At 50.9% G+C, this 27818-nt stretch overlaps 1 protein-coding gene across 2 annotated transcripts; it reads left to right on the forward strand.

The window, feature by feature from the left end:
- The first annotated feature begins 152 nt into the window (after positions 1-152).
- On the forward strand, positions 153-27150 carry TBC1D24 (TBC1 domain family member 24). 2 transcript variants are annotated; one of them, XM_059692792.1, is made up of 9 exons: positions 153-255; positions 19345-20424; positions 21053-21070; positions 21601-21759; positions 22921-22984; positions 24238-24333; positions 24650-24890; positions 25270-25440; positions 26084-27150. In XM_059692792.1, exons 2-8 carry the CDS (start codon positions 19460-19462, stop codon positions 25422-25424), a joined length of 1698 nt encoding a protein of 565 aa, XP_059548775.1. In that variant the 5' UTR covers positions 153-255; positions 19345-19459; the 3' UTR covers positions 25425-25440; positions 26084-27150. The 2 variants fall into 2 exon arrangements, with proteins under 2 accessions (XP_059548775.1, XP_059548776.1); XM_059692793.1 differs by lacking the exons at positions 153-255; positions 21053-21070 and having other exon boundaries at positions 19386-20424.
- Positions 27151-27818: the final 668 nt, after the last annotated feature.

A 27818-nucleotide genomic window follows, 5' to 3' on the forward strand; every position in this document is an offset into this window, starting at 1 on the left:
CGAACCCCTGACGCTCCGCGCCGGGACCTGTCCAGGGCTGGCCCGGGCTCCGGCCGCCCGGCCGAGGGGCGTCGGTGCGCATGCCCAGAGCCCGCTGGGCTGAGACCCGCGGCACCCGGGGTGGGCAGCCCTTGGCGCGTGCTCGGCGGGGGCGGGGCGGCGCGCGCGCATGCGTAGAGAAGCCCGCGCTCAGTTGCGCTGCGAGCTGAGAAGAAAGCGGTACGCGGCGCGGCGCGGAGCGGCGCGGCGGCAGAGGTGGGTACGCGGCGGGCCTGGCACGGGGCGTGGCGGCCTGCCACGGAGCTTCGGGGGCTGCGGAGCCAGGTCGCCGGCTGTCACCGCAGCGGGGGCGTGCAGAGGGAGGGGGCGTGGGGGTCCGACTCTGGGGCCTGGGTCTGAGGTGGGGCGCGGGGGCTGGCCGCGGCACGGAGGTCTGGGGCCCGGGCCGTCCGACTGTCACTGCCCATCGCCCCCGGCGGACCGCGGCTTCGCGGGACACTCACCCCGGGGGCAGGACCGGCGCCCCCTACCAGCCGCCGTCTGCGTGCTGGCCGGCCGGCCCCGGGCGAGGCGTCAGTCAGAAGGAGTTGTCTCTGTGTCACCCCTTCCTTGTGCGGCTGTCTGTCTGTGGGGGGAGGAAATCCTCTTCTGGACTCGAAATTGCAACAGAATCTCTGATAACAGTTCTGCCATCGAAGACTTGCAACTACTCCCTTTCCTGCCCTCTGCTTGCCTCAGGATGACGTGCCCGCCCACCTGTCGCCTGGCCTCTGAGCCCTGTCCGGTGGGTGCCCCCTTGGCACGGCCACTGGGCCGAGCGGCAGAAGCACTTCCACAGGGTCCCTGGGCGCTGTGCCATCTGAGCCTGGAGGAACACAGCTGGAGGTCGGGGATGGGCCACCTCTGGGCATGGTTTTCTCCACGCACGCAGGGGTGCTGGTGGCCTGGGCACAGGTGTTCATCTGCGACCTTAGGATGGAGACAGGTGTGCTGTGGCCTCCTGGGTTACCACCCTCCGGGCCGACATTAAAGGCCAGAGGTTGTTTAAGGGCCAGCGGGCTGTGCGGAGGCAGAGATCGACTATTAGCCTAGAGGTGTGCTGGGAGGACCCGCCTGTGGCTGGTGTGGCTGTGCTTGGGATGCTGGTGTTGTGGTCTTTCCGAGTTTCTTATTCCAAGTCATTAGTTTGTCTTTCTGGGACCAGTAGAAGCTCTCAAAGGTGGTTTTCCTTTTTTTTTTTTTTTTTCATTGTATGCTTGCTGGGGACTCAGCAAGGACTTCCAGGCCATTACATTTAGAAAGGACCATCCCATTATCGGACAGATTTTTCCTCCGCTTGAGGGTAAGGGCCCCGTCTACCCATTCTACCCCCATCACACAGTAGGCATCTGTAAATGTTTGCTTGATTGTCTCAAAGACAAGGATGCAGGTTCTTGTCAAGGGATATAGTCCGGGAGAAACAAGACCAGAGGAGAAAAGATAAAGAAATCTCACAAAGATGTCTCAGTATATAAAGGTTACAGCCAGTGGAATGACCCCCAATGTGCACTTCCTTTTATTCTGAAAGTTGGGTCCTCAGCTAATCTTCTCAGCCCTCAGATAAAGCCTTTAAGCGAAGTGCTTATCTGGTAGTGAGTGCCCTGTTTAGAAGCTTGTCTTTCCCTGTCAACAGGGCTGGAGTCACATTGCATTCATCTTTGGTCCCCTATTGCCTGGCATGGAATGGGGGCCGCTATCTCTTGAAGTGAACCAAGATGCTAAATAAAACTAGTGTGGTGGTTTTCATCTGATAGTAAGGGTGACCTTCCGGGAGATGTAGAAGTAATCTGGTAATCTAAGCAGGCTTTCTTTTTATTTTAATTTTTTTAAAAATATACTTTTATTGATTTCAGAGAGAAAGGGAGAGGGAGAGAGAGAGATAGAAACATCAGTGGTGAGAGAGAATCATCAACCCGACTGCCTCCTATACGCCCCACACTGGGGATTAAGTTTGCACCCAGGGTATGTGCTCTGACCAGGAATCGAACTGTGACCTTCTGGTTCACAGGCCGACACTCAACCACTGAACCATGCCGCTGGGCTAAGCTGGCCTTTCATAACAATAATAAAATTCACCCCCTGGATCTGTAAGTTTGCCGGCAGGTGGGTCTCACCAGCTCTTGCTGACCACACCTGCCAGGACAATCCAGCAGGCCAGGTGACCTTGGGCACGCATTGTTGCTCCTAATTCTCATTACAGTCTAAGCCAACCTCAGATGACATATTTAAGTGTTTGCTTTTAGATGGTTTCTGGTTTAAAGTACATAAAGACAATGAAGCAGGTTATAAAAAAGCACTTAACATTTACCCTGTTCAATGTTTTACCTGTTTGAGCATACCTTTTCTGTTATGACAACTCTGTACATAAGAGAAAGCAGCCCTTTTTAACTTGAAACAGCAATTTCAGTGACTGTTTCAAGTGTCACTTTCCAAATGGAGATAATATCCAGGAAACAAAGCCTCAGGCTTTTTACTAAGAATCAACTTCAATTCATTATTTGATGGTTTTTAAAAATTCCACACACGTTTATTGAAATCATCATTCACATGAGGAGGGCCTGTACCCTGTGTTCTGTGGCTACAAAGTTGAGTGAGTCTCTGCCCTTAAGGAGCTTACAGTGGAGTCAGGAGATGGGCCGGTGAACTGCGGCACTGTGGGAGGCATGCCCATAGAGGAGGACAGAGTTTGCTTTGGGCATAGAGTGGCATCCCGCTGGCCTTTGGTGGGGGCTCCTGAGAAATGCTTGAGCCAAATTTTGAAGGTTGAATAGGAGTGGCAAGACCATATGAGGGAAAGAGCCTCCTGGGCAGAGACTGTATGTGAAGTAAAGGGCATGACCTACCCACCACCAGTTGGGAGAAGGGCAGGGAGTGCTCTGGTGGTTGGAGTAAAGAGAGGGAGATGAAATTAAAGAGCTAGACTGGCAGCAGATTGGGAGAGGCCTTGAGTACCAGGCCCAAATTTGAACTTTACCCTGAGAGTGGTAGGAAGTCACCAAGGGATCTTTGGGTCTTGTGAGTGACTGATCAGATTGTGTTCTCCACTGGTAACCTGGCAGTGATTACTGGGATGGATTGGGGAAGGGTTGCACTGAGCCCAGGGTGGTTGAGGGACCACCATGGCACATCTAGGGAGATATAAGGCCCAGTGCCAATGAAGGGCTGTGGAGGATACAGAAAGGAAAGCAATGAAATGGGACAATGGAGGAGAAATGGGGGACATCTGTAATACTCTCAACAATAAAAATAAATTATAATAATAAAAATAAAAAAGGAGAGCAAAACCATGAGGCAAGTGGCTGAAGGGATGGAGGAAGGGCCAGGGAGAAAGGAAGACTTAGGGAACAGTCCAAGATTGAGTGACGAGCAGCTGGGTCCAAGCCACACATAGTGTGTGGGAAGGGGGCAGACTTGGGAGCAGGTGCTGACTTTCAGGTTGGAGATGTTGAGCTGAGGGTCGGTAAGACTTCCCAGCAGTAGGTGGATATATGTTGGTCTGGGGCCAAGGAGAGTGTAGTGGGCTTGAGAGCATTTTGGGGACTCCTTTCTGTGTAACAGTAGAGCCAGGGAGTAGTGGAGTGGGCCTTTGCAGGAGATTATATGGAGTGAGAAAAAAAAAGACTGAACCCTGGAGGCACCTAATGTTTTATGTCTATAAAACACAGAGTATGCCCTTACCGGTTTGGCTCAGTGGATAGAGCGTCGGCCTGCGGTCTTAAGGGTCCCAGGTTCGATTCTGGCCAAGGGCATGTATTTATTTAAAATAAAGCCGAAACTGGTTTGGCTCAGTGGATAGAGCGTCGGCCTGCGGACTGAAAGGTCCCAGGTTCGATTCCGGTCAAGGGCATGTACCTGGGTTACGGGCATATCCCCAGTGGGAGATGTGCAGGAGGCAGCTGATAGATGTTTCTCTCTCATCGATGTTTCTAACTCTCTATCTCTCTCCCTTCCTCTCTGTAAAAAATCAATAAAATATATTTTTAAAAAATATATATTTTAAAAAAGACAAAACAACAACAACAAAAAACACAGAGTAGATAAGCTAACAGAGTTTTCATTAATAACCCCTTGCCTTTTTGCATTTTATTTCTATGACAAAGGCCCAATTTGTTGGTTAGAGTAAATAGCAAGATGTAAAATGCTCATGGTACAAAAATCACACAATCGCCCTAACCAGTTTGGCTCAGTGGATAGAGTGTCGGCCCACGGACTGAAAGGTCCCAGGTTCGATTCTGGCCAAGGGCATGTACCTTGGTTGCGGGCACATTCCCAGTAGGAGGTGTGCAGGAGGCAGCTGATCGATGTTTCTCTCTCATCGATGTTTCTAACTCTCTATCCCTCTCCTTTCCTCTCTGTGAAAAATCAATAAAATATATATTTTTTAAAAAAACAACAAAAATCACACAATCAGTTCCGGGGGCTTTCCTGTCTCATGTGTTTATTTGCCTTTTGGGACACTTCCAGATTGTCACTCATCTCAAAGGACCACTTTTCCCTCCAGATTGAGGGTTGGTCGTCTCAGAGCATTCTCACCATTTGATCTCTGAAAAAGGTCTTCTCAGACCCAGAGATAGATCCAAGGTTGCAGAATTTTTGGGGTCCCCTCGCTCTCCTTCCAGGACCTCAGCATTCGCAGCAGGTGGGACTTTGGAAAGACTCTATTAAGGATAAAGAGGCCAAGTGTGTGGTGGCTCCTCCCTAGTCTTTCTCCCACACTGAGGGGCAAGGAGAGAGGGCAAGGAAAGGCTGACATTTCATTTCTTTTCTTTTTAAGGTTGCCACACTTTTTTAAAAAAGTTATTTTTATTGATTTCAGAGAGGAAGGGAGAGGGAGAGAGAGATAGAAACATCAGTGATGAAAGAGAATCATCAATCAGCTGCCTCCTGCATGCCCCATACTGGGGATTGAGCCCACAACCTGGGCATGTGCCCTTGAACAGAATCAAACCCGGGACCCTTAAGTCCACAGGCCAGTGTTCTATCCACTGAGCCAAACCAGCTAGGGCAAAGGCTGATACTTTTAAAGGAGCCCCTGTCTGCCCACAGGACTTGCCCAGCCCCTGCATAATTGCACAGGCCCAGTAGCAGTTATTTTTGTCTCTGGTACCTGCTCACTTAGAAGATGTGAGATAAGATCTCTTTCTGTTCTGTATAGTTATGTCTGCGGGCCTGGTTGGGTAGTGCACAGAAATATGCTGTCAGGGGTCACATGTCAGCAGTCATGGTTTCTCCTTCCATCCCACTCAGGCATGCTCTCTTCTTTTACAGGTGATTGAGAACACACTACACATGGCTTAGCTTGTGTCTCATAATCTGAAACTGTGTGTCTGCTAATTGTTACACTTTTAATGGGATACCAGCACACTGAGGGTTGTTTACCAATGGGTGATTATGTTACCAATAAAAGCCCCTCCCTGTATAGTGTTCTAAATGTAGGTCATTACCTGCTTCCCACCAAAAGCTCCCCTCACCTCTGTCCCTTCAGCCTTTCCTTGAATCATTTTGCCCTTGTTCCCTAATTCTCCTCTAATTCCTTTTCTGGCAAGGGCCGTTCTAGCCTTCATGTCTTGGTAAACCTGTGGCCTTAGAAGGATCTGGGAGTATACATGAACTCCTCCTGCCTCCGGCATGTCTCCTATCTTCCTGGGCTGAACCTTCCCCACCTCCTTGGACACAGGAGCACTTGGCTTCCTCGACAGCACTGTGAACCCCAGGCCTCTGTCTCAGGTCCTTTGGCATCTTGGAGTCCATGAGGCTAGATATAGAATTGTCTTAATTGAGCCACAAATGGCACTCACCGGCCTGCCCCCTTAAAGAGCTGAAGGGCTTTCCAGCCCAAGTAGCTGAGGACCTGTCCTATGCCCATGCTGTTTCTGCTGCTTCCGGGACAAAGGCCACCTCATCTTTCAGGATTCAGCTGAGATATCATTGGCTCCCAACCCCTCTTTCCTCATGGACTGGGGCCCCAGACACCCTGTGCTTTCCTGTCATAGCCCCTGTACCTGAGTTGGCATGGCCAGTACACCCATATCCCCACAGCCAGAGCTCATGGAGAGCTGGATCTGGGCCTTGCATCTTTGTATTCCAGTGCTCAGTACACTGGCATTCAGGAAGTGTCTCGAGTGCCTATTGAAATGATTAAACCTGCAAGATTCCCTCCTGGCCTGGCTTTGTTGTCAGATCTAAAAATATTTGCGGAGAACCTGCTATGTGTCCGGCCTTCTGAGGCACACCTGTTGAAGGCACCCTGCCTGGAATTTTAACCAGTCAAAATTCTAATGCTGCTGATAGCCAAGTTCTCTTTCTCTGGTTATCATTCTGTGCAGCTAGCTGGTTTATCTTGTGCCTGGGGGGTGTTTTCCCCCCCCGGACATGTTGGTGGGAGGACCTTTGAGCTCAGAAGACAAAGATCCTAAATTAACAGGGCCCCATTCCAACCCCAGCCCCTGCCTGTAGGTGAACCAGACCAGGCTGGGAAAGAGGTTTTCTGCTTGAGAAAGGGGTACAAGGAACTGTTTTGAGTGGCTAATGAGGTTGGGACTCTTTCCTGCTTGGGGCCCCATATCATAGGCTCAGGTGCCACGGGCAAGACCTGCATTTGAACTTCTGACAGGTGGCAGGCAGATGGGCCAGCCAACTGGCCTGCGGTGCTGTGACTAATACCTAATGGTTAATGGTTACACCCTTTGTAGCTGGCACGTGCCCTCCATTGTGTGCTATAGCAAAGGGCTTACTATCAAGTTCCCCGGTAACTGGCTGCCTGATAGTCACTGTGGAATGCCAGTTGCCATTAATATTTGAGAAATTCTTGTGCTCTGTTTCAGGGCTGAGGCAGAGCATGGCCTGCCTTCCCATCATGTGAAGATGCCTGCTCGGAGGGTCACATGCCTAAACAAGTTGGTGAATGTTCCCTGTTGTTATTGTTTAGAATTAAATTTTCCTCTTGGGCCCAAGTGGTTTGGGATTTTTCTGAGTCTTCATTTGTTTCCTTCTCTCATTTCCTCTTTCCTGGCTACACTAGATATAGTGTGAAACACCTGGCTCAAAACTCACAGTATTGTAGAAGAGCTGGACTCATAAGCAGGTCATCACAGTAAAACAGATTTGGATAAGGAGGGGTAGAGGGCAGCCAGGGTCCCCTCAGCCCTGCCTGGGAAGTTGGGAAGGGCTGGAGAAGGAGGGGGCATTTGGGCTGAGGCTTGAAGTAGATTGGACCGAAAGAACGGCTGTGTCCCGTCTTTCTTCCCGGCTGTGGCCATGCCCTGTTCATGTGTCCCGGGGGCTGCAGTTGGTGCCATTGCAGTGGGCAAGGCTCCTGAACCTGCCGTTGGAGGGCAGGTAGGGCCAGATCCTGAAGGGATGGTTGGGGAACCAGAACGTGATTTCAGGTAGAGAGAGAGTGGGGCAGAGCACTTTGGGAGTCAGAGCTGAACGTTTTGAAGTCACACAGAGTGTGTGAAGAATGGAAGCCATTCAGGAAAGCAATTGGAAGTACAGGACTTGTGTTCACAAGAGGATTCTAGGTTGAGAAAACGAAGGACTCTTATAAAAGGGACATTTAAGAGGCAGGCAGAGGAACAGGAACAGCTACAGCCAAAGAGGTGAGGAGACACACATGAGGGAAGGGTTTCAGGAGGCCCAGGGAGCGGAGATCTGAGAGTACTGGGGTCAGCTGTGTGTGCTTCGGGGAGATAAGGGACGAAAGGTGCCTGTTAAATGATCTGGCAGCTAGGCAGTGAAGGTGGAAGGGGTGGGAGAGGGTGGGAGACAGATGTAGCCTTCTCTCACCAGAAGTTTGACGGGGAAGGAAAGGAGGACAGGCATAGCTGGAGTGGAGTGTCAGGTTCTGTGAGTGCCGTTTGGGGTCTCTATAGCAGCAAAGAGGGAGCATTAAAGATGCAGGAGAGTTGGGGTCCCCAGGAGGTGAGATATAGGACCAAGATCAAGAGCAGGGTCAGAGAGGAGAAGAAGCTCCTGCCTGGCACCCCATTCTCAGGAGAGAGGGAGGGTGAGGGTTGCGGGTGGATATGAAGCTGTAAGTTAGTGGGGGGAATAGGAGTGGGTGCCTCTGAGGCATGCCAAGAAGGGCTGCCAGGTCATGAGCAGGACAGCGTGATGTTTCCCTCTACAGTTGGGGTTCAAGCATGGAGAAGCACTCTCTCAGTCTGGCTTCTCCCGAGGATTTTGCCTACGGCTGAGACAGGAGCACAGAAGGGGCTTGATGGAACAGGTGTAGGCTGAGCAGGCAAAGACATAAAGCCACAGGGGGCTGGTAGGTGAGGGAGATGGAGTCACGTGGGTGGGAAGAGAGCAATGGGGAGCTCTAGGAAAAGGTTAGAAGAGAGTGGGATTGTGGTATGCTACCTCTGGGTGGAGCAGTTTCTGGGGCTGACCAGGTTGTGGATAAAATGCTAGCAATATAAAGGCTTTTAAAGGTGAAGAGCTTCACACCAGGGCTGCCTACTCAACCCTCAAGCTCTGTGATGGCAGCCAAGGAATGGAGGCCATGAGCTAGAATGAGAGGAGGCTGGTCCTGGGGACATTCTGGAGAGAGAGGGGCAGAGTCCTGGGGAAGTCCTAGGGGAGGGGCCAGCAGGGTCCTGGGGAGGTCCTGGAGGGAGGGGGCAGGGACTGGGGAGAGCTGGCTGCTGTCTGACCAGGAGGAAGAAGGGTGCATTCTGGGAGAGGATGAGGTAATGGGTTTCCCACAGACATGTTCCAGAGAAAGATGGGAGGTGGGAGTGAGGTAGGTAAAAAGAGGGCACCAAGGCAAGGGAATGTGGAGGATCACTGACAGTGGTCACCTCAGTCAGTGACAATGTCACCAGCAGCCATCCGTAGAATTGGGAGTTATCCTACAGCTGGGGCCTGGGGTGGGGAGATGAGTGTCCTCCACCTGGGGTTCTAGACAAAGTCCTGAAGCTGTGTCTCTGGGGGCTACAGCAGATTCCTGAGTTAGGATTGGGCATTTCCCTGGCCTCTCCCCATGGCTGGGTGGGAGAACTGGGCCTCTTGTGAGGAAATTAAACTTGACTCAGGCTTGAGAGGAAGGTTCCTGCATAACATAATAGGAAAGGGTCCACACCACCTGGAGTGCATTTTGCTCCAGGCCTGTCCCCACCCCTCTGGTTGTCCAAGGTGGATGGCTTCAGGAATATCTCCTGACTCCTTATCTCCCTCCACCTTCTCCTGCACAGAAACCTTTCCAGCTGTCCCGTGGTCCCTGCCGCCCTACTGTAATGCCCTGCAAGCTACGTTACACTCAGCCATCCAGATGTGCATTCCCCTCCTACACACAGGTTGTTTTCCCTTCCCTGTCCTGCTGCTACATTCTCCACCTGCCCCATCACTGGCACTCTGAGCATCTCCTTATCAGGCAGTGAACATGCCCAGTAATTGCTGTGTCTTTCCTATCCTCAGACCTCGCACACCTGAGGGCTGGAGTGAGGTGCTGTCACCTTTGCATGCCTGTCCCCTGATGCCAAGTTGGTGTCGAGGGACTCAGTCATTCTGCTCTGTCCTGGCTTGCTCTGCCTCTACAAGCTCCACCTCACTGGGGACTGATGGTCTCTAAGATAGAGGGACTACCCTCTGGCCAGCATGGCTCAGTGGTTGAGCATCGACCTATGAACCAAGAGGTCACAGTTCGATTCCCGGTCAGGGCACATGCCCGGTTTGTGGGTTCGATCCACAGTGGGGGGCGTGCAGGAGGCAGCCGATAGATGATTCTCTCTCATCATTGATGTTTCTATCTCTCTTCCTCCCTGAAATTTTATTTATTTATTTATTTTTATGTTTTAAAGATAGATAGAGGGACTACCCAGAGAACAAATGTTCTGAATCCTGCTCTGGGGATACAGAGGAGTGTGCATTTTTCACAGGGAACTCTTCAGGCCAGAACGGAGCACCTTATTGCCCCTCCTTTCTGTCCTTGCCCAGTCATCTGTCAGGCTGGAGCTGCAGCCTCCTTCCTCTTAGTTCTTTGTTTTCTGGTTCCACTCCTGGGAAACGGATATAAGATTGCTCAGACTTAGAGAGGAAGAACTGAGACACAGCAGCTGACACCCACAGAGCGTCCACCCTTTCCTGTGGTACATGACTAAGGCCCAAACAGGCCCAGCCCTGGGTCCTTCAACTGTGAGCTGTTCTGGCAGCCAAGGTGAGGTGTGATTAGGCCCGGGCTGGGTAGGGGCAGTAGGAGTGGGTAGGAGTCCTGGGAGTGCCAACCTCACTCTGCACAAGGGTGCCTCTTGCCCAGTGGCACCACATTTGGCACTTTGGAAGAGTCCTGGTGTGTGTGGTGGTGGGGGGGGGGGGCTGTCTTTGAGGTCAACTGGGTGAGAAGTTCACAAGCCAGTGTGGGCCTCTGGGCTGAGGGCTGGGTGTCTGGGCAGGACCTTGGCACAGCAGCCCAGGGTTCTGCCTCCAAACTGAGCGGCTCTGGCATTTGCTTGACAGGTACTTTCAACTTCAAAATGGAGTGCTACCTCTGCCCCACCAAAACCCTACCCCTGGGCCAAAATTCTCTGTTCAGTGCTTGGGTGCTACCCCGCACCGTTGGTTACCTCGTCTGGTAGAATCCAACCCCTGGGCAATCTCTTGGGTCCACCCCATCTTCTCCATTTTCCCTGGCCAGGCTTGACTCAGCCTTCCTCGTGCATCCTCTTCTGGACACTGCCCTCCTTCCTCCTGAACCACCAGGGGGATTTTTCTAAAATGCACTGTTGCTTAGGATCTCCTCCAGCTCCTTAATGTGGAGGATGACATCCAATATTCTAGTGCAGCTGGCTCGAAAGACCACCAGCCCCCCTCTTATCCCATCTTCAGCCACTGCCTGCCTTAGGCTCCCCAATGGGTGCCCTCCCTCATGCACCCATTCTCTACCTTCGCATTGGATGATATACTCCCCATCTTTATAGTACACTTGGGATACCATTGCTCCTTCTGTAGTGTTCACGTGGAGTCAGCGTCCTGCCTTGGTGGTCTTCCAGGGCCCTGCCTGGCCTCACAGCACTTCCTGCTTCGGCTGTGATCATTACTCTCCTGGAGAGCCATCTTTTACTCTCTTGTGCCCAGTGTCCTGCCCAGGACCCAGCACAGAAAAGGCAACTCAATATGTTTGTCAAATCAATAAAAATTTGGGATAAGGGGAGTCATGATGGGGTACTGGACCCCCCAGGAAAGGTGGTGTGAATGGAAGGTGTAGTGCCCATGTTGGTTGATGGTTAAGGTGGAATGCCCAGGCTTAATGTGAGGGTCTCTGTTTGTCACATGAAAGTAAATTTGTTTTCAAATCCAATTGTTTGGGAAAATCATGTTCCCCACTTAAGAGTTGATAAACATAGAGGTCTTATGACTCATCAGACCTGGACAGCAGGTGGTATTGAGAAGCCAGCCCTGAACTTGCTGAAGAGGGCTGGCTGTCCCACATGGGAGAGGGGTCTTAGGCACTGTGGGTTTACTGTGAGTGTTCTGGAGACAGACACATCAGGGATAGTTCTCTCTGTACTTGGGGACCCCACAGGTACCTCTCTCTATCCCAGTTTCCTCCTCTATAAGGTGGAGCAAATCCCCATGCCGTGGGGTTGTCCTTAGAATTAGAGATAGAAATGCAAAGCTAAATCGCCTGACAACCAGCAGCTGTGGGATATGTGTTCGGCAGTCCCTGAAAATAGGGTGGGAGAGGTCCTGCTAAACCCCAACTGCTTGGTCCTGATGTCTCCCACCCCACTGTCCACAATAAGGTCTTGCCCTTCCTTCTGTGTCCACTTTTCCTCCTGCCCTGGTCCTGATCAGAAATCTTGGAGGGCTGCATGCATAGCAAGTAGGTTCAGGGAGGCCTGGCTCCTCCCACCCCAGATGGCCCCTTACCTCCTTCTGTGAGCACAGATTGGGGAGTTCTCTGTTGGGGCTGTGGGCCTGCAGCCGCTGAAGGGAGCCCCTAATACATCGTGTCTCATCAGAGTCTGATGTGAACTTGCCCTTGGCAGACCCAGGACAGTGTACTTTGGACAGAGGTGGTCATCATGACAGAATGGGGAGCTGGACAGAGGTCTCCCCGACAGCAAGATAATATTTTGGGGAAATAGAGGCCACTCATTTCCATGTATGTTTTTGTTTTTTCTTTTTAAGAAATATTTGCTTTCCATCAGGTAGCCTGAATTCTCAAAAACAGACACAGTGTGCCCTAACTGGTTTGGCTCAGTGGATAGAGCGTTGGCCTACGGACTGAAGGGTCCCAGGTTCGATTCCAGTCAGGGGCATGTACCTTGGTTGCAGGCACATCCCCAGTGGGGGGTGTGCAGGAGGTAACTAATCAATGTCTCTCATTGATGTTTCTAACTCTCTACCCCTCTCCCTTCTTCTCTGTAAAAAATCAATAAAAATATATTTTAAAAAAACAACAACAACAAAAAACAGACACAGTGATTGTGAGGAAAGGGGTGTGAAGGTCACTGGAAGGGGCTTTCTGGGTGGGAAGCAGCAGCACAGCACAGAAGGGGAAGAAGGTCTGTCAGAGTAGCCACAGTGAGAGACTTGTGTGGGTCTGTGGGATAACCTCAGTGGGGGCCTCCCGTGGCTGCACCTCTCTTGTGGGAGGGGGTACTCCGGCCCCTCCGCAGGACTGGTCAAGCATTGACCCACCCTGTCACTCTCCAGATACCTCAGAGCCAGTGCCAGGTCAGGGGACCCCAAGGAGCACTAACTGAGATGCCCTTGGGACATCTGAGCTGCCCTGGCATGTCAGGCTAGGCTGAGTGCTTTCTATAACAGTCTCAGTTAATCCTGGCAATTGGCTTTTAAACATATCCATTGAATCACATCCCTTCGCTGCTTCCCACTCTGAGTCCCTCTATGCTGATAATAAAATTCAAATCTCTCCCTGTGCATGATCCATGCTGTGGGTATCTCTGCTGCTCGTGCTCTTGCTCGCTGTGCTCTGCCATACTGGTGCCCTTATTTCCCCACAGCACACTAGGCCTGTTCCTGCCTCAGGGCCTTTGCACTTGCTCTTCTCATTGTCCAGAGTGACTTTTTCTCAGCTCTTCTGCTGCTTCCTTCTCACACTTAAGCTCAGGTTGGGAGAGGTTTGCCCTAACGACCCTAGCTAAAGTAGCCGCCACCCTGCAGACAGGCTATGTGGTTGGTGTCCCCATTATCTGAAATGATCATGGTCTGCAGTTCTTGGAGTCTAACAGGATGAGTTGAATTTTTCCTCTTTTCCCCAAATTGCAGGCTAGGCCTAAAGCTGAGGATAAAAGACCCAAAATACAGGTGACCTTTGGACAACATGGGGATTAGGGGGCCCTCTTGAAGAGAGATCAGGGGACCCGTCCTGCAGTTGAAAATTCATATATAACTTTTGACTCCCCAAAAACTTTACTAATAGCCTACTGTTGACTAAAAGTCTTACCGATAACGTAATTGATTGACACATATTTTTGTATGTTATATATATTTATATACTGTATTCTTACAATTAAGTAAGCTAGAGAAAAGAAAATAGTATTAAGAAAATACATTTAGCTTTAGCTGGTTTGGTTCAGTGGATAGAGCGTTGGCTGGTGGACTGAAGGGTTGGTCCCAGGTTTGATTCATGTCAAGGGCACATGCCCGGGTTGTGGGCTGGGTCCCCATTGGAGGGCAGCTGATTCGATAGTCCTCTCGTAATTGATGTTTCATTCTCTCCCTCTTCCTTCCACTCCGAAATCAATAAAAATATATTGATTTCAAAAAAAATAAAAAATAAATTTGGCATCTTCCTGCAATTTATTTAAAGAAAGAAAAGAAAAAGAAAATACATTTACAGTACTGAAAAGAAAAAAATCCTTGTATAAGTGGACCTGTGCAGTTCAAACCTATGTTGTTCAAGGGACAGCGGTACTTCCCTACATTCCAGGCAGCTGGGGCCGGGCCCGCTCCCACTTCAGAGAACTAGCCCTTTCCCCACCCCCATTCCTGTGCAGTGAACTTGGGGGGCGGCCTTTAGGTGAGTGCAGTGTTTATGGTGAGAAACCATTCCCTCCCTTCCTCCCACTCTGAGTCTGAGGGAAAGTGCACCTGCTGGCGGGGCCCCGCTGGCTGCCTGCCCTGGACTGCCTGGGCAGGGGTGAGTGGAAATGAGAGAGAGTGGGATGTCACCCACACCCCAGCCAGTGAGCCCAAGTAAGAGCTGAGCCCTTAGGTGTTTCATGGGACTAATGATGGTGAGGCAGATTGTGTTGGCAGCTCTGTTTTACAGACAGGCACCTGCCTTTCAGGAAAGAGCCATGGCTTGTTTGAGGTTCAGGCAAACAAGTGGCAGAGCAGGACTTTGAAGCCAGACTTGTCTGACTTGAAACTGGATCATTTCCCACTTTTGCTCCTGCCTCCCTTCTCTCCCTTGACCTTTGTCAGGAGCTGGGGGACTGTGGAGAACAGGTGAAGCCATGTTTCGTGTTGGGGAGGTGTAGACAGTGTTGTGTGATGGCTGCATGCTGCAGGTGGATATAAATAACAGGGAGAGAGCATCACTTCAACCCTAAAACTTACGTAAACTCCCGAGTGTGAGTATCTAACGGAATGGTTTTGTTTTTTATCTGTTTCCCGCCTCCTGAGTTCACCGTCTCAGTAGCCAGTCTTTAAAATCTAACTCAGCTGTGAATGTGTGTAAATATAAGAAAAGGCTTTGTAGGATATAATACGTGAGCAATGGATGATTATCTTAGGTGGAAGAGGGAGTAAGAATGAAGGGATAACATAAACAGGATTTTACATTTTTACTCTGTAATTGTGTATTCTTTGACTTGTTTATGATTATGCATTTGTGTAAAAAGAAACCTAAGGAAACCATCCTGGACCTGGTTTTATAGATGCCTAAGAAGGTCACTACAAGTCTGTTTGCCCGGCTCCAGAAACAGCATGCCCTCTTTTTGGATGGAGGCTTGGGGAGGAGGCCTACGGGGGTCCTGGGAACTCCTTCAGGGTCTCCTGGGTGTGGCCTTTCCTCAGAGTCCCTCTGAATCCAGTGTGTCTCTGGGCAACTTGCAGCAACAAACAAAACTGTGGGTCCTGTCTGAAGGAACTTTGCACGGTGTGATAATCACTTTTGGAGTTTCCAGTTTAATATTCAACCTGAATCTGAGGCCAGTTGAGTGAGGGTTGGTGCTGTCCTGCCCAGCTCTTGTTCTGTTTATAAACATGTTTATTGCCCCGATAAGGAGCTGGTTCTTTTCACACAAACAGGATGGGCCTGGGGTCCCTCCAGAGCAGTGATGGCGAACCTATGACACGCGTGTCAGAGGTGACACGCGAACTCATTTTTTTTTGGCTGATTTTTCTTTGTTAAATGGCATTTAAATATATAAAATAAATATCAAAAATATAAATCTTTGTTTTACTATGGTTGCAAATATCAAAAAATGTCTATATGTGACACGGCACCAGAGTTAAGTTAGGGTTTTTCAAAATGCTGACACGCCGAGCTCAAAAGGTTCACCATCACTGCTCCAGAGGTTAGTGGGCTCAGAGCCTAGAATGAAGGATTTAAAAGCTTTAGGTAATTTGCACATGGAAGATTGTGGAGTGCAGCCTGGGCATGGTCGTGTGTGTGTGAGTGGGCCTGTTTTCCTGGTCTTCAGAACCTGGGGAAGAAGGAAATCCTCACTGCCTTTTCTCCCAGAGCAGAGCAAACAAATCAACCCCAATTTGAGTTTCTTTTCTTCTGAGGAAGAAGGTCCCAGCACTGGCAGCAGGCCTGGTTCTACTGTGGGTGAAGCTTTTCCAGTAAGATATATTGAATGGATGTTGTCAGAAAAACTTATTTTAATTAATGCTTTCTATGGGAAAGCACAGTATCAATGGATATACTGTATATCCAAAGGAATTGAAAACAGGGACTTGAACAGATACTTTTACAGTGGGGCCTTGACTTACGAGTTTAATTCGTTCCGTGACGGAGCTCGTAACTCAAATTACTCGTATGTCAAATCAAAAAGTGAACGAGTGAGACACGTGATGCTGGGCTGATGTTGTGGCGTTCACTGTGACGTTCACTGCGCCAACTAGCGGTGGGGTATCTGAAGCTGGCTCGTAATCCGAATTTTAGCTCGCAACTCAAAGCAAAAAATCGGCTGAGAGACAGCTCGTATCTCGAAAAACTCGTTAGTCGGGAGTCTCGTAAGTCAAGGCCCCACTGTACACCCATCTTCACAACAGCATTATTTATATTGCCAAAATGTAAAAAGGACCCAAATGTCTAGCAGCAGATGATGGATAAACAAATTGTGCTCTGTTCATATAATGGAATGTTTTTAGCCATAAAAAGGAATGAAAATCTGATAAATGGTGGCAGGGACAGGGATGAACCGGTAGAGCACAGAGGACTTGGAGGGCAGTGAAAATACTCCATATGATACAGTAATGAGAATACTAGTATATGTCATTTTACATGTGTCCAAACATATAGAACAGTAATGGCGAACCTATGACATGCGAGTCAGAGGTGACACGTGAACTCATTTTTTTGGTTGATTTTTCTTTGTTAAATGGCATTTAAATATATGAAATAAATATCAAAAATATAAATCTTTGTTTTACTATGGTTGCAAATATAAAAAAATTTCTATATGTGACAGGCACCAGAGTTAAGTTAGGGTTTTTCAAAATGCCGAGCTCAAAAGGTTCGCCATCACTGATATAGAATGTATGACACCAGGAGTGAGCCTTCATTAATCTGTAGATTTGGGGTGATTATGATGTGTCAATGTAGGTTCATCAGTTATAACAAATGTACTACTCATGATGGGGGATTTTTGTTGTTGTTAATCCTGACCTGAGTATATTTTTTCATTAATTTTTAGAGTGGAAGGGAAGAGAAGAGAAAGAGACAGAGAAACATTGATGTGAGAGAGACACATAGATTGGTTGTCTCCCACACACACTCTGACCAGGGCTGGGGATCGAGCCTGCACCAAAGTACCTGCCTTTGACCAGAATCAAACCCGGGCCCTTCAGTTCATGGGCTAACGTTCCATTCACTGAGCCAAGTGGGCCTGGGCATGGAGGGGGATATTGATAATGGAGGAGGCTATACATGTGTGGGGGAAGGAGGTATATGGGAAGTCTCTGTATCTTCCTCTCAATTTTGCTATGACCCTAAAACTGCTTTAAAAAACAAAGTGTTGCTCTAGCCAATTTTGCTCAGTGGATAGAGCCTGTGGACTGAAGGGTCCTGGGTTTGATTCTGGTCAAAGGTACATGCCCGGGTTGTGGGCTCGATCCCCAGTAGAGGGTGTGCAGGAGGCAGCCAATCAATGATTCTCTCTCACCATAGATGTTTCTAGCTCTCTCTCCCTCTCCTTTCCTCTCTGAAATCAATACAAATATATTGAAAAATTTTTTTGAAGCATGCTATAAATATAGATGAACCTTAAGGACATTATGATCAGTGAAATAAGCCAGACACAAAGGACAAATATTGTATGATTCCACTAATATGAGGTATTTAGAATAGTCAGATTCTTAGAGACAGAGGTTACAATGGTGGTTGCCAGGTGAAGGAGGAACTAGGAGTTAGCGTTTAATGGGCACAGAGTTTCAGTTTGGGAAGATGAAAAAGTTCTGGAGATGGATGGTGGTGATGTTGCACAAACAACAGTGTGAATGTACTTAATGCTACTGAACTAACTATACACTTGTAAATGGTAATTTTTTTGTATATTTTACTACAAAAAAAGAATCAAGGTGCTTTCTTAAGATATCTTCTCACAATACAGGTGTTAAACTATAATTCTTTACTTTCCACTCAGTGTTCTTAAGATATTTTTTGCTTTTTATATTTTCAGATGAATGTTCTAGATTCAAGAGAAACTGGAATGATCTGGTCATTTACCAAAACTCACTGAAGCAAACCCTTGTGACATCTCCAGACACTTCCACCATCACAGGCAGAAAGGTTAGTCTGAGGTACATGGGCAGACTATTGTAAAGGCCAAGGACAGTAGCCTTTAGCAAAAACTGTTAAACTGTGGTATCCTCAACATAGACTTCTGTCTTGCTGTTCACCTGCAGTGACCTATCAGCCAGAGTCTCACATAGCACATTTCACCCATTTTTAAATGTCTGCCTGAATTTCAATAGTTGCCTCAAATGGAGAGATAGTATCAAATCCTCCAATACTTCTGGTTCATTTGGATATAAAAATGTCTAATTTTGCCTTGGCATGTGTGACTCAGTTGGAGCATTGGCCCACACACTGAGGAGTCTCGGGTTCAATTCCCAGTCAAGGTCATGTACCTGAGTTGCAGGTTTGATCCCCAGCCCCAGTCGGAAGGCAACCAATCAATGTGTCTTTCTCACATAGATGCTTTCCTTCCCCCTCTCCCCCCCCCCCACCCCGCCCACTGCTCCCGCTTCCCTTCCCCTCTCTAAAAATCAATGGAAAAAATATCCTTGGGCCCTAGCTGGTTTGGCTCAATGGATAGAGCGTCGGCCTGCAGACTGAAGGGTCCTGGGTTCAATTCCAGTCAAGGGTACGTGCCCAGGTTTCGGGCTCGATCCCCAGTAGGGGGCATGCAGGAGGCAGTTGATCATTGCTTCTCTCTTATCATTGATGTTTCTATCTCACCCTCTCCCTTCCTCTCTGAAGTCAATAGAAAATACAAAAATAAAAAATAGTGATACTAAAAAATATATATCCTTGGGTTTGGATTAACAATCAATCAAAAAGTCTAATTTTGAAGCTGTAACAGCTTTATTTATTTCTCAGCCCTCATGTCTACTCCTCACTAGTATTTCTTCTCTAGTCTGCCTAAAGCCTAGCTAGCATGTTTAGAAGGTTAAGAGCTGGCCTTTGAATTCTAGCCCAGGGACAGTGGGGCAGAGTAGGGTGTGTCTTCCTCATGATACACAGCGGGTTAAAGGCCTGAAACCTTCGAGAACTGAAACAAAGCATATCTTGACTTAAATAGGTCCCCTTAACCAGTGGATCCTTTCATAAGGCCCACAGGCCACAGGATGGTAGTGTGTGGGAGCCTGATAGGCCTTCCATCCCTAACTGAGAGTTGTTGTCAGGCTCTCTTTTGAAGCCCTTCCAGGAACTTGCTTCTAGCTTCTTGATATTCATAATCTGTGTGACCTATTACAGTAACTTGATAAGCTCCATGAAAAGAAGTTACACTCCAGAGTTCATAGTGACCTCTCAGAATATCCACCTATCTTAAATGGAACCCTTATAATACTTTATATAAAGAGTCAAACAAAAACATATTCTCTAAAATGAGAACCTTTATACACATGTATTAAGCATGGTTTTTAATCCTACAGGGCATGGGGTGGCAAACAAGTTAGCAGAAAGGCCTCCAGAGGTGGCTGGAAGATTTAGCTGCTCTTTGCCCCTTCCTGGCAGCCCAGGGCCCTCCTCCCGGGTACAGCCTGCACTATGGACTCCCAGGGGTACAACTGCTTTGTGGACAAAGACAAGATGGACACTGCCATCCAGGACCTGGGACCCAAGGAACTGAGTTGCACTGAGCTGCAAGAACTGAAGCAGCTGGCCCGCCAGGGTTACTGGGCCCACAGCCATGCTCTGCGGGGGAAGGTGTACCAGCGCCTGATCCGGGACATTCCCTGCCGCACAGTCACTCCCGATGCCAGCGTGTACAGTGACATTGTGGGTAAGATCGTGGGCAAGCACAGCAGCAGCACCCTGCCCTTGCCTGAGTTTGTGGATAACACGCAAGTGCCCAGCTACTGCCTGAACGCACGGGGTGAGGGTGCTGTTCGGAAGATTCTGCTTTGCATTGCCAACCAGTTCCCTGACATCTCCTTCTGCCCGGCCCTGCCTGCGGTCGTAGCCCTGCTGCTGCACTACAGCATCGATGAAGCTGAGTGCTTCGAGAAGGCCTGCCGCATCTTGGCCTGCAATGAACCCAGCAAGAAGCTGATCGATCAGAGCTTTCTGGCCTTTGAGTCTTCTTGCATGACATTTGGGGACCTGGTGAACAAGTACTGTCAGGCAGCCCACAAGCTGATGGTGGCGGTGTCGGAGGACGTCCTGCAGGTCTATGCGGACTGGCAGCGCTGGCTGTTTGGGGAGCTTCCCCTCAGCTACTTCGCTCGTGTCTTTGATGTCTTTCTGGTGGAAGGTTACAAGGTGCTGTACCGCGTGGCATTGGCAATCCTCAAGTTCTTTCACAAGGTGAAAGCTGGACAGCCGCTTGAGTCGGATAATGTGAAGCAGGACATCCGCACCTTCGTCAAGGATATTGCCAAGACCGTGTCTCCTGAGAAGCTGCTGGAGAAAGCATTCGCCATCCGCCTCTTCTCTCGGAAGGAGATTCAGCTTCTGCAGATGGCCAATGAGAAAGCTCTGAAGCAGAGGGGTATCACCGTCAAGCAGAAGAGGTAGGCTGGCCTCTGGGCAGGCTGCTAGGGGCCCACTTGGGGTGGGGCTTTGGTGGAATACATCCTGGGGACTTAGGCATGAGCTTGTCCTGCCAGCCTCTTGGTCTGCCTACTGCCAGCCAGCCTCCTGTACATGGATAGGAAATGATAGGAAAAGAGAGAGGACTTTCCTGGTTACAGCCATAGGCTGCTGAGGCAGCTGTGGGAATGAAAGACACGGTTACTGTCCTCAGGCCTGAGGCCCAAGGCGGAGATGAAAGCTGGGTGTTGACCATGTGGTCAGAAGACCAAAGAATGGGCCAGACTGGCTGCCTCTGGTCATTTCTTTTCTTTCTTTTTTTTGCGGCCCCTCTTCTACCCCTCCAGCTCTGGGCTCACTTGCTGCTGGACATGCCCCCTGCCCTGAACTCAGAACCCTGGGGAGCAGGGATGGGAAGGGCCCATGGTGTCCTGATACTGTCTTGGTACAGTATGACCTGATACAGATGACATGACTGTAGGTGTGAAGGCCTTTCTTCCAGGCCAAAGGCAGACATGTCCTAGACATCAGTACTTACTACTAACCTCTCCTTGTCTGTTTTATTTTTCTTCTTCTTCTCCATGTCCGTTGCTTCCTCCTGTTTTTCAGTGTTTCACTTTCTAAAAGGTAGGTCTGGAAACCACATCTCAATGCTTGGATTCTCTCTGTCTTCTGGCCTGGCTATCCCAGGGTCTGGCTGCTTGTGCTGGCTCTCAGGGCTTGCTTCTGCAGTGCTGCCTTGGAGCCTGGCTGATGTTCAGGAACCATCTGTTTGTTCTTCTGTCTGTCTGTCTGTCTGTCTGTTTGCTTAGTTGCCTCAGCTGTGCTCTCTGTTCGTGCTTGGCTGGCCTTGAGCATTGTCTTGCCAGAGCTGACTCACTTCCTGTCCCCATTTCTTAGAGAAAAGGTGCTTTTGTCCTTGTCTGGGCTGGCACTCTCCCCTCTTAGTAAGGAGGGGATGGAAGTGGGGCTCCAGGGAACAGCTCCACCCTGTTTCTTCCTGAGGGTTCCTTGGACCAGGCTTTAACCTGGCTGAACAGGTGAGAAGTTCCCTCCAGGCTTAGCTTTCAAGAGATCCAGTGCACACCCCCAGGGTAGCGGGTATGGTCAGGCCTGAGGTTGCAGGTGTGCGCTGAGTCTCTCCTGGCTCTCCCCAGGCAGTTTGTGCACCTGGCTGTTCATGCGGAGAACTTTCACTCGGAGATTGTCAGTGTGAAGGAGATGAGAGATATCTGGTCCTGGATCCCTGAGCGATTCGCCCTCTGTCAGCCCCTCCTGCTCTTCTCCTCACTGCAGCATGGGTACAGCCTGACTAGGTAATGCTGGGAGACTGGGGAGGCTAGGCCTGCCCTCCGAGGCCCCGAGGCACGGACTCTAAGGGTCAGGTGGTGCTGGAGGGGCAGAGGGAGTGGTGAAGTTGTCCAGCTTCTGGTTCTATCTGTGCTTCCAGGAAGTCACACTGAAAATAGGCCTGTGAACCTTGGGACTTGGGTGAGGCCCTGCCTCTTCTTGGGGCCCTAGAATTGGGAAGCCTTTTCTGGGCTTCTCTCATTCCCAGGCCACCCAAATTCAGGGGTCGGTCATTACCGTACATGCCACAGCTCCATGTCCTCATGTAGGCATGGTGATGACATGGGAACTTACAGAACTATAAGAGGACGACTCAAGGCAACGGGCTGTGTGGTTCAGGACTCCCCACCCCCACTCTGTCAGTCCACAAGCCAGGAATAGGTTGGCCCTATGGGGCTGGGGCTGTGCTGGACTCCCCAGGGCACACTGCCTCCCTGGCAGCTCTGTTGGGTTCAGCACCCCTGGAGCCTCAGATGCTCTGGCTTGGGTCACAGGTGACCCAGCAGAGGCAACACAGGCAGAGTTGGCCCAGCCCACGTGGCGGGGACTGTCTGTAGCCCCATGAGCATTATGGCACACCCAGAGCTACATTCGCCCAGCCCCAACCTCTGTGTGACTGAGGGACAGCTAATGGAGCTGCCAGGGCTGCCAGCCAAGCACCGGGCACCTGGAGCCACCACAGTGGCAACCTCAGGCTTCCTCACCTGCTTCCCATTGCCAACAGCTCCCACATGCTTGGACTCTGAGCTTTCCTAGAGCAGGGACCTGTTCCTCTTGTTTTTGCTTCTCCGAAGCACCTGGCACACAGCTCTGCCTGCTGGGAGCGATTTGCCATGCTTCACACCAGGGTAGACAGTCCTGGGGCAGCTGACTGCTCACCCTGCAGACCCTGGGGGAGCTCCCCCTTGGCTTAGAAGAGTGCCCAGTCCAGAGTGTTGCTAGGTCCTTGGCCACAGTGCCTGGTCCCCAGGAGATAAGGAAATGCAGTCCTGGGCCCGTCTGCCCCTAACAGTCCAGGTTTCCCTGGCTCTGTGAGTGCTGTCAGCAAAGCTGGCTAGAGGTGGTGTGGGAAGGAGTTCAGGAGAACTGCTTCCCATCAGGACTGGTACGTGTGGTCTCTTCCCCAGGTTCTATTTCCAGTGTGAAGGACATGAGCCCACCCTCCTGCTCATTAAGACCACACAAAAGGAGGTGAGCAGGGACCAGAGGGAGCCTGGGGTTCTGGCTTCTGAGTTTGGGGTACTCTGCTGCTCCTGTGCCCCTGCAGCCTCCACCCAGCATTCCCACACTTAGGGGCACAGAGCAGAGCCACCGTCCACAATGAAGTGAATCTAGCCTCCCTATCTGACCCCCAAGTGCCCAGGGCCTCCTTGTTTCCCCTGAGGGCCCAGGCCCTGCTGACACAGCCTGGCTACTTAGGAGGACCATTGCAGGAATAAATGCTCAGTGAGCGAGGCCCAGCCTCCTCCCAACACAGCGGGCCAGCACCAGCTGTGTCAGCTGCCTTCACTTGCCTTCACCCCTAACAGGTAGTTCTCAGGGCCCTTTCTGCTACATATCTGTCCCCTGGGAAGTCACCAAGACTAGGGAGGTCAGCGCTCATGTGCCCCCATCCTGGGGGTGTCCGCCAGTGGTAGGGGCTTTTTTTTTTTTTAACATTTCACTTGAGTTTTTTCTTTTTTTTTAATATATATTTTGATTTCAGAGAAGAAGAGAGAGGGAGAGAGAGATAGAAACATTAATGATGACAGAGAATCATTGATTGGCTGCCTCCTGCACACCCCCTACTGGGGATTGAGCCCGCAATCCAGGCATGTGCCCTTGACCGGAATTGAACCCGGGACCCTTTGGTCCACAGGCTGACGCTCTATCCACTGAGCTAAACCGGCTAGGGTGGTAGAAGCTTCTGGTTCAAGTGGCTCCCAAACCTGCACCCATGGGAGTTTTAGGTTCCTCATCCCATTCCAGACTCTGTCTGGGTTTCCAGGAGGAACTTGGGCATCTGTATCACAGCAGGTGACTGATTGTCAGACACTTGGGGAAAACCCTGACTTTAATGGTGAAATCAAGCGCTTTGCTGGCTGACAGGGGGTTGGAGAATGTTGTTGAGCAGGCGTACCTCCTGGAAGCTCTCATCTGAGGGGCCTCTCATTCTGCCCAACAACAGAATGTGACATGGGGCTATTCCCATGCTTGAGGGCCAAGGAGGGAAGCAAAATGAAAATATCCCAAACCACTCCACCCCCACTCTCACTGCTAACCCCACGCCCTCCAAACTCTGACTTCCCACACCTCTCTTCACCTTCTTCGACTCTTGCCCTCAAGTGGGAGTGAGGGGTCAGTGACAAAGCTGTGCTGGTACCGTGGCCCCGAGGAGGCCTTAAGCAAAGGGATGCTCTTGGAGGCCAGCACGGTACAGCCTCACCTTGGGCCTTTCTCCCCAGGTGTGTGGAGCTTACCTGTCGACAGACTGGAGCGAGAGAAATAAGTTTGGAGGCAAACTGGGCTTCTTTGGGACCGGAGAATGCTTTGTGTTTAGGGTAAGTGGGTTTCCCTGCAGGTGCTCTAAGATCAGCAGGCCCAGCACCGCTGTCAACCCTGCTCACGGGGCCCTGTTTACTTTTGTTATAGCCGTTACCCTGCGGGATAACCTCGCATTTTCCTCTGGTTTGTGATCATTAGACCGTGAGAGCCATGAGAGCAGGCAGGCCCTTACCTGCCTTGTGTGGCACCGTCTCCTCAGCCCTGGCAGGAGGCCTCATACACAGAGCTCTCCAATGAAGATCTGTGGGAGGAAAGTGGCCAGAAGGGCCCTGCAGGGCATAGTGTGCCAGCTCCTCATACTTTCATCTTCAGTTGCAGCCGGAGGTCCAGCGCTATGAGTGGGTGGTCATCAAACACCCAGAGCTGACTAAGCCAGTCTCCTTGGAGACCTCTGCCACTTCGTCCCGGCACTGCCACTCCGTGTCCTTGTCCACATCCTCATCCTCAGACCCTGCTGACCGCCTCTCACCGTTCCTGGCCACTCGGCACTTCAATCTGCCCTCCAAGACTGAGTCCATGTTCATGGCCGGGGGCAGTGACTGCCTCATCATAGGTGGGTGTCTCACTTAGCCTTGGAGAAGGGTACAGGGTCATGGGTGGCCAAAGCCCCTGGGTCAGTCATTGCTGACTCAGATGCAGGTGCTCACCTGAAGGACAGGCAGAGCCCCCGTGATGGCAGAGGAAGAAAGCAGGCATGAGGAGTGGGAGTAGGGGCAGGTATTCTGGGTAAACCAGCTGGGAAGTGGACTCTAGCCTAGAATTTGGACCCAGGCTGAGGGCTGGCAGCCTTTGGAGGGTTGAAGGTCGGCCCTGTGGTTTTAGGCCTCTAGCAAGGCTGGGGCAGGGACAAGTGGAGATGCTCAGGGGCAGGAGGAGAGCACCTCCAGGGCAGTACCAGACAGAGGGGCAGCCACTGACTGAGCATCCTGCAGGTGGAGGGGGCGGCCAGGCTCTCTACATTGATGGCGACCTGAATCGGGGCCGCACGGGCCACTGCGACACTTTCAACAACCAGCCCCTCTGCTCTGAGAACTTCCTCATCGCTGCTGTGGAGGCCTGGGGCTTCCAGGACCCCGACACCTGCTGACAGGCCTGTGCTGATGGTGACCGAGCTGCCACTGTGGGATGGGGGGCGGTGGGGTAGGGCAGGCTCTCTAGGGAAGAGGCAGTGAATGAAGATCCCCTCACCACATGCATAGGCAGCATTGGGATACAGCTGGGGCCCTGATGCTGGGCTGGGCAGGGGTACCTGACTCTGCTCAGACTTTCTACTGCCTCCACCTTGGTCTCAGGTCCTAGCTCTCCTCTGTGGGGCCATCCCCCACTTGCAGCCCCTGATCCTTAATCCCTTCATGGTGGAGACAGAACTAGAAAGGCAAAAGGAACTGGCTGCCAAGTGTGGGTCTGTGGCACCCCCTGCTGGTGCCTCTTTGCATGGCTTCTGTGCAAGGCTCTGCAGCCTTCTGCCTGCCCTGCTGCTCTAGCTCTCCAGGGGTGTGTTGGTCCTGAGAAGACACAGGTGCCCTGGGGACTTTCTTGGCAGGAGCATCTGCCTGGGGCTTCTAACCCAGTTTCCTCCTTCCCATGCTGGCCTCCTGGGGCTGCCTCTTGGACAGTTAGCCATAAGGTGAAAGAGGTTGGGGAAGGCAGGATCTATGCTGAGCTCTGGGCTCCTCCCAAGGGAGGGCTAAGGGCCAGTGGGATGAAGGACCAGAATGGACATCATATGTTCTTGTGTTTCTGCAGAGTCTGAAGCTTCTTCTGGGCCTCACTATGTACTCACACTTGGAGAGGCCTCCCAAGATGGCTAGGGGAGGGCCCTCTGACCTCAAACCAGCCAGCTCCATTTCCGGGGGCCTGCCTGGAGAAGCCTGGACCCACGGAGCCTTCTCCAGTTCTCTTCCTCACAGTCAGAACCTCCTGAGCTCTCCCGCAGTCTCTGTGGTGGCCCCATATCTCCTCTATGTCGCTGCAGTGACCTGGTTCCCAGGATCCCATCCAGACTCCTCAGCATGTCGTGCTAGTCTCATCCAGTCCTCCCCACAAGTCCATGTGCCAGGTCTGCACCCTCCCTAACTCCCTGCCCTCACTGTACCTTCAATGCGAGCCCCTCTGCACGGCATGTGTGTTCCCTCTGCATCCCTCTCACAGCACTGTGAGCGGCTACATAGTGTGACTTCCTTGTGCTGCCACCTTTCCTTTTCCACCCTGCCCTGCCTGGTTCTGCACTGGACTCATGCACAGTAGGTGCCAAGTGAAGCTTGACCAATGAACACTGCAAGGAGCAGCCCTCTTGCCCTATGACCTCCCTCAGCTGGTCCTGAGGGCCTGGGCACCCAGGAGGGAAGAGGGGAGAAGCAGACACCCAAGTGACTGTGCTGCAGCAGCCTGGGCTGCAGGTGCCAAGGATTACTGTCCTCCAGCCAGCCCCCCTCCCCCACCCCTCAGTGTTCCTACATACCACATCCCTGCCTATCTGTACACTGTGCTTGCTCTTCTTGTGGTGTCCACCTACTCAAACTCCTCTGAACCAGACCACAGTGGGACTGAAGAAAGGACCAGGAACCCCGTGTGGCTTTGGACAAGCCAATGAACTTATTTGGAACTCAGTTTCCCCAACTGTAAAATGGGACCAATCCTGCTCTGCTGTCCCTCCAGGACTGTTGAAAGGCTGTGAGGGGAAAGGTGCTGGGAAGCGGTTCACTGCTGACCCACCACCCCAGATCACTGCAGCCCTTGCTACTCCCCCTTCCTCTGAGCCCCTACAGCCCTCGCTTGTATTTTGGTGTTATTAAACACGGTCTCATTACATAGTCCAAGTTCGGTCTCTTCAACCGGAGGAACCTCCGGGGGCTCTTCCCTCCAGGCTTATCACCAAATGGGACCCTGGAGGCTGCACCCCACTGTGCTTGTCAGTGCTTTATCACCAGAATGTTGAAGGTCTTTTAAAAACGTAGCTTTTCAGAAGCAGCTAAAAGTTTTTGTTGTTTTGTTAATCCTCGCCTGAGGATTTTTTTTTTCTTTGATTTTTAGAGAGAGTGGAAGGGAAGGGGAGAGGCAGAGAAAGATCAAGATGAGAGAGACACATCAATTGGTTGTCTCCCACATGAACCCCAATGAGGGCCGGGGATTGAGCCTACAACCGACCTACCTGCCCTTGACGGGAATAGAACCCAGGACCCTTCAGTCCACAGGTTGAGGCTCTACCCACTGAGCAACCCGGCTAGGGCACTAACAGTATTTTTTAGTACTATTTACATAGCTCCCTTGCCAGGAGCCGGTCCATCCTTGCTGCTTGACACAGTCACTGCAGGGAAGAAACATCTGCACAGCATATGTTTCAAGCGACCTGGCGTATATGGCATACTGTTCTTGATGTGTTTGCTCCCCTTCTTGGCACTATGTGTTTTAACCAAGGTCACCCCTCCGAGAAAGGTTGTTTCCCCAAGTAGGGATTTTCCCCTGAAGTTAGGGAGGGAAT

Source organism: Myotis daubentonii, chromosome 4, assembly GCF_963259705.1.
Source record: "Myotis daubentonii chromosome 4, mMyoDau2.1, whole genome shotgun sequence".
NCBI lineage: Eukaryota > Metazoa > Chordata > Mammalia > Chiroptera > Vespertilionidae > Myotis > Myotis daubentonii.

Bases quoted from the DNA above. Each gene is read 5' to 3' on its own strand.
- TBC1D24 (XM_059692792.1), top strand. From the start codon at position 19,460: ATGGACTCCCAGGGGTACAACTGCTTTGTGGACAAAGACAAGATGGAC. The intron at 24,334-24,649 runs GTAAGTGGGTTT...TTTCATCTTCAG, and splicing joins GAGAATGCTTTGTGTTTAGG to TTGCAGCCGGAGGTCCAGCG. The intron at 24,891-25,269 runs GTGGGTGTCTCA...AGCATCCTGCAG, and splicing joins CAGTGACTGCCTCATCATAG to GTGGAGGGGGCGGCCAGGCT.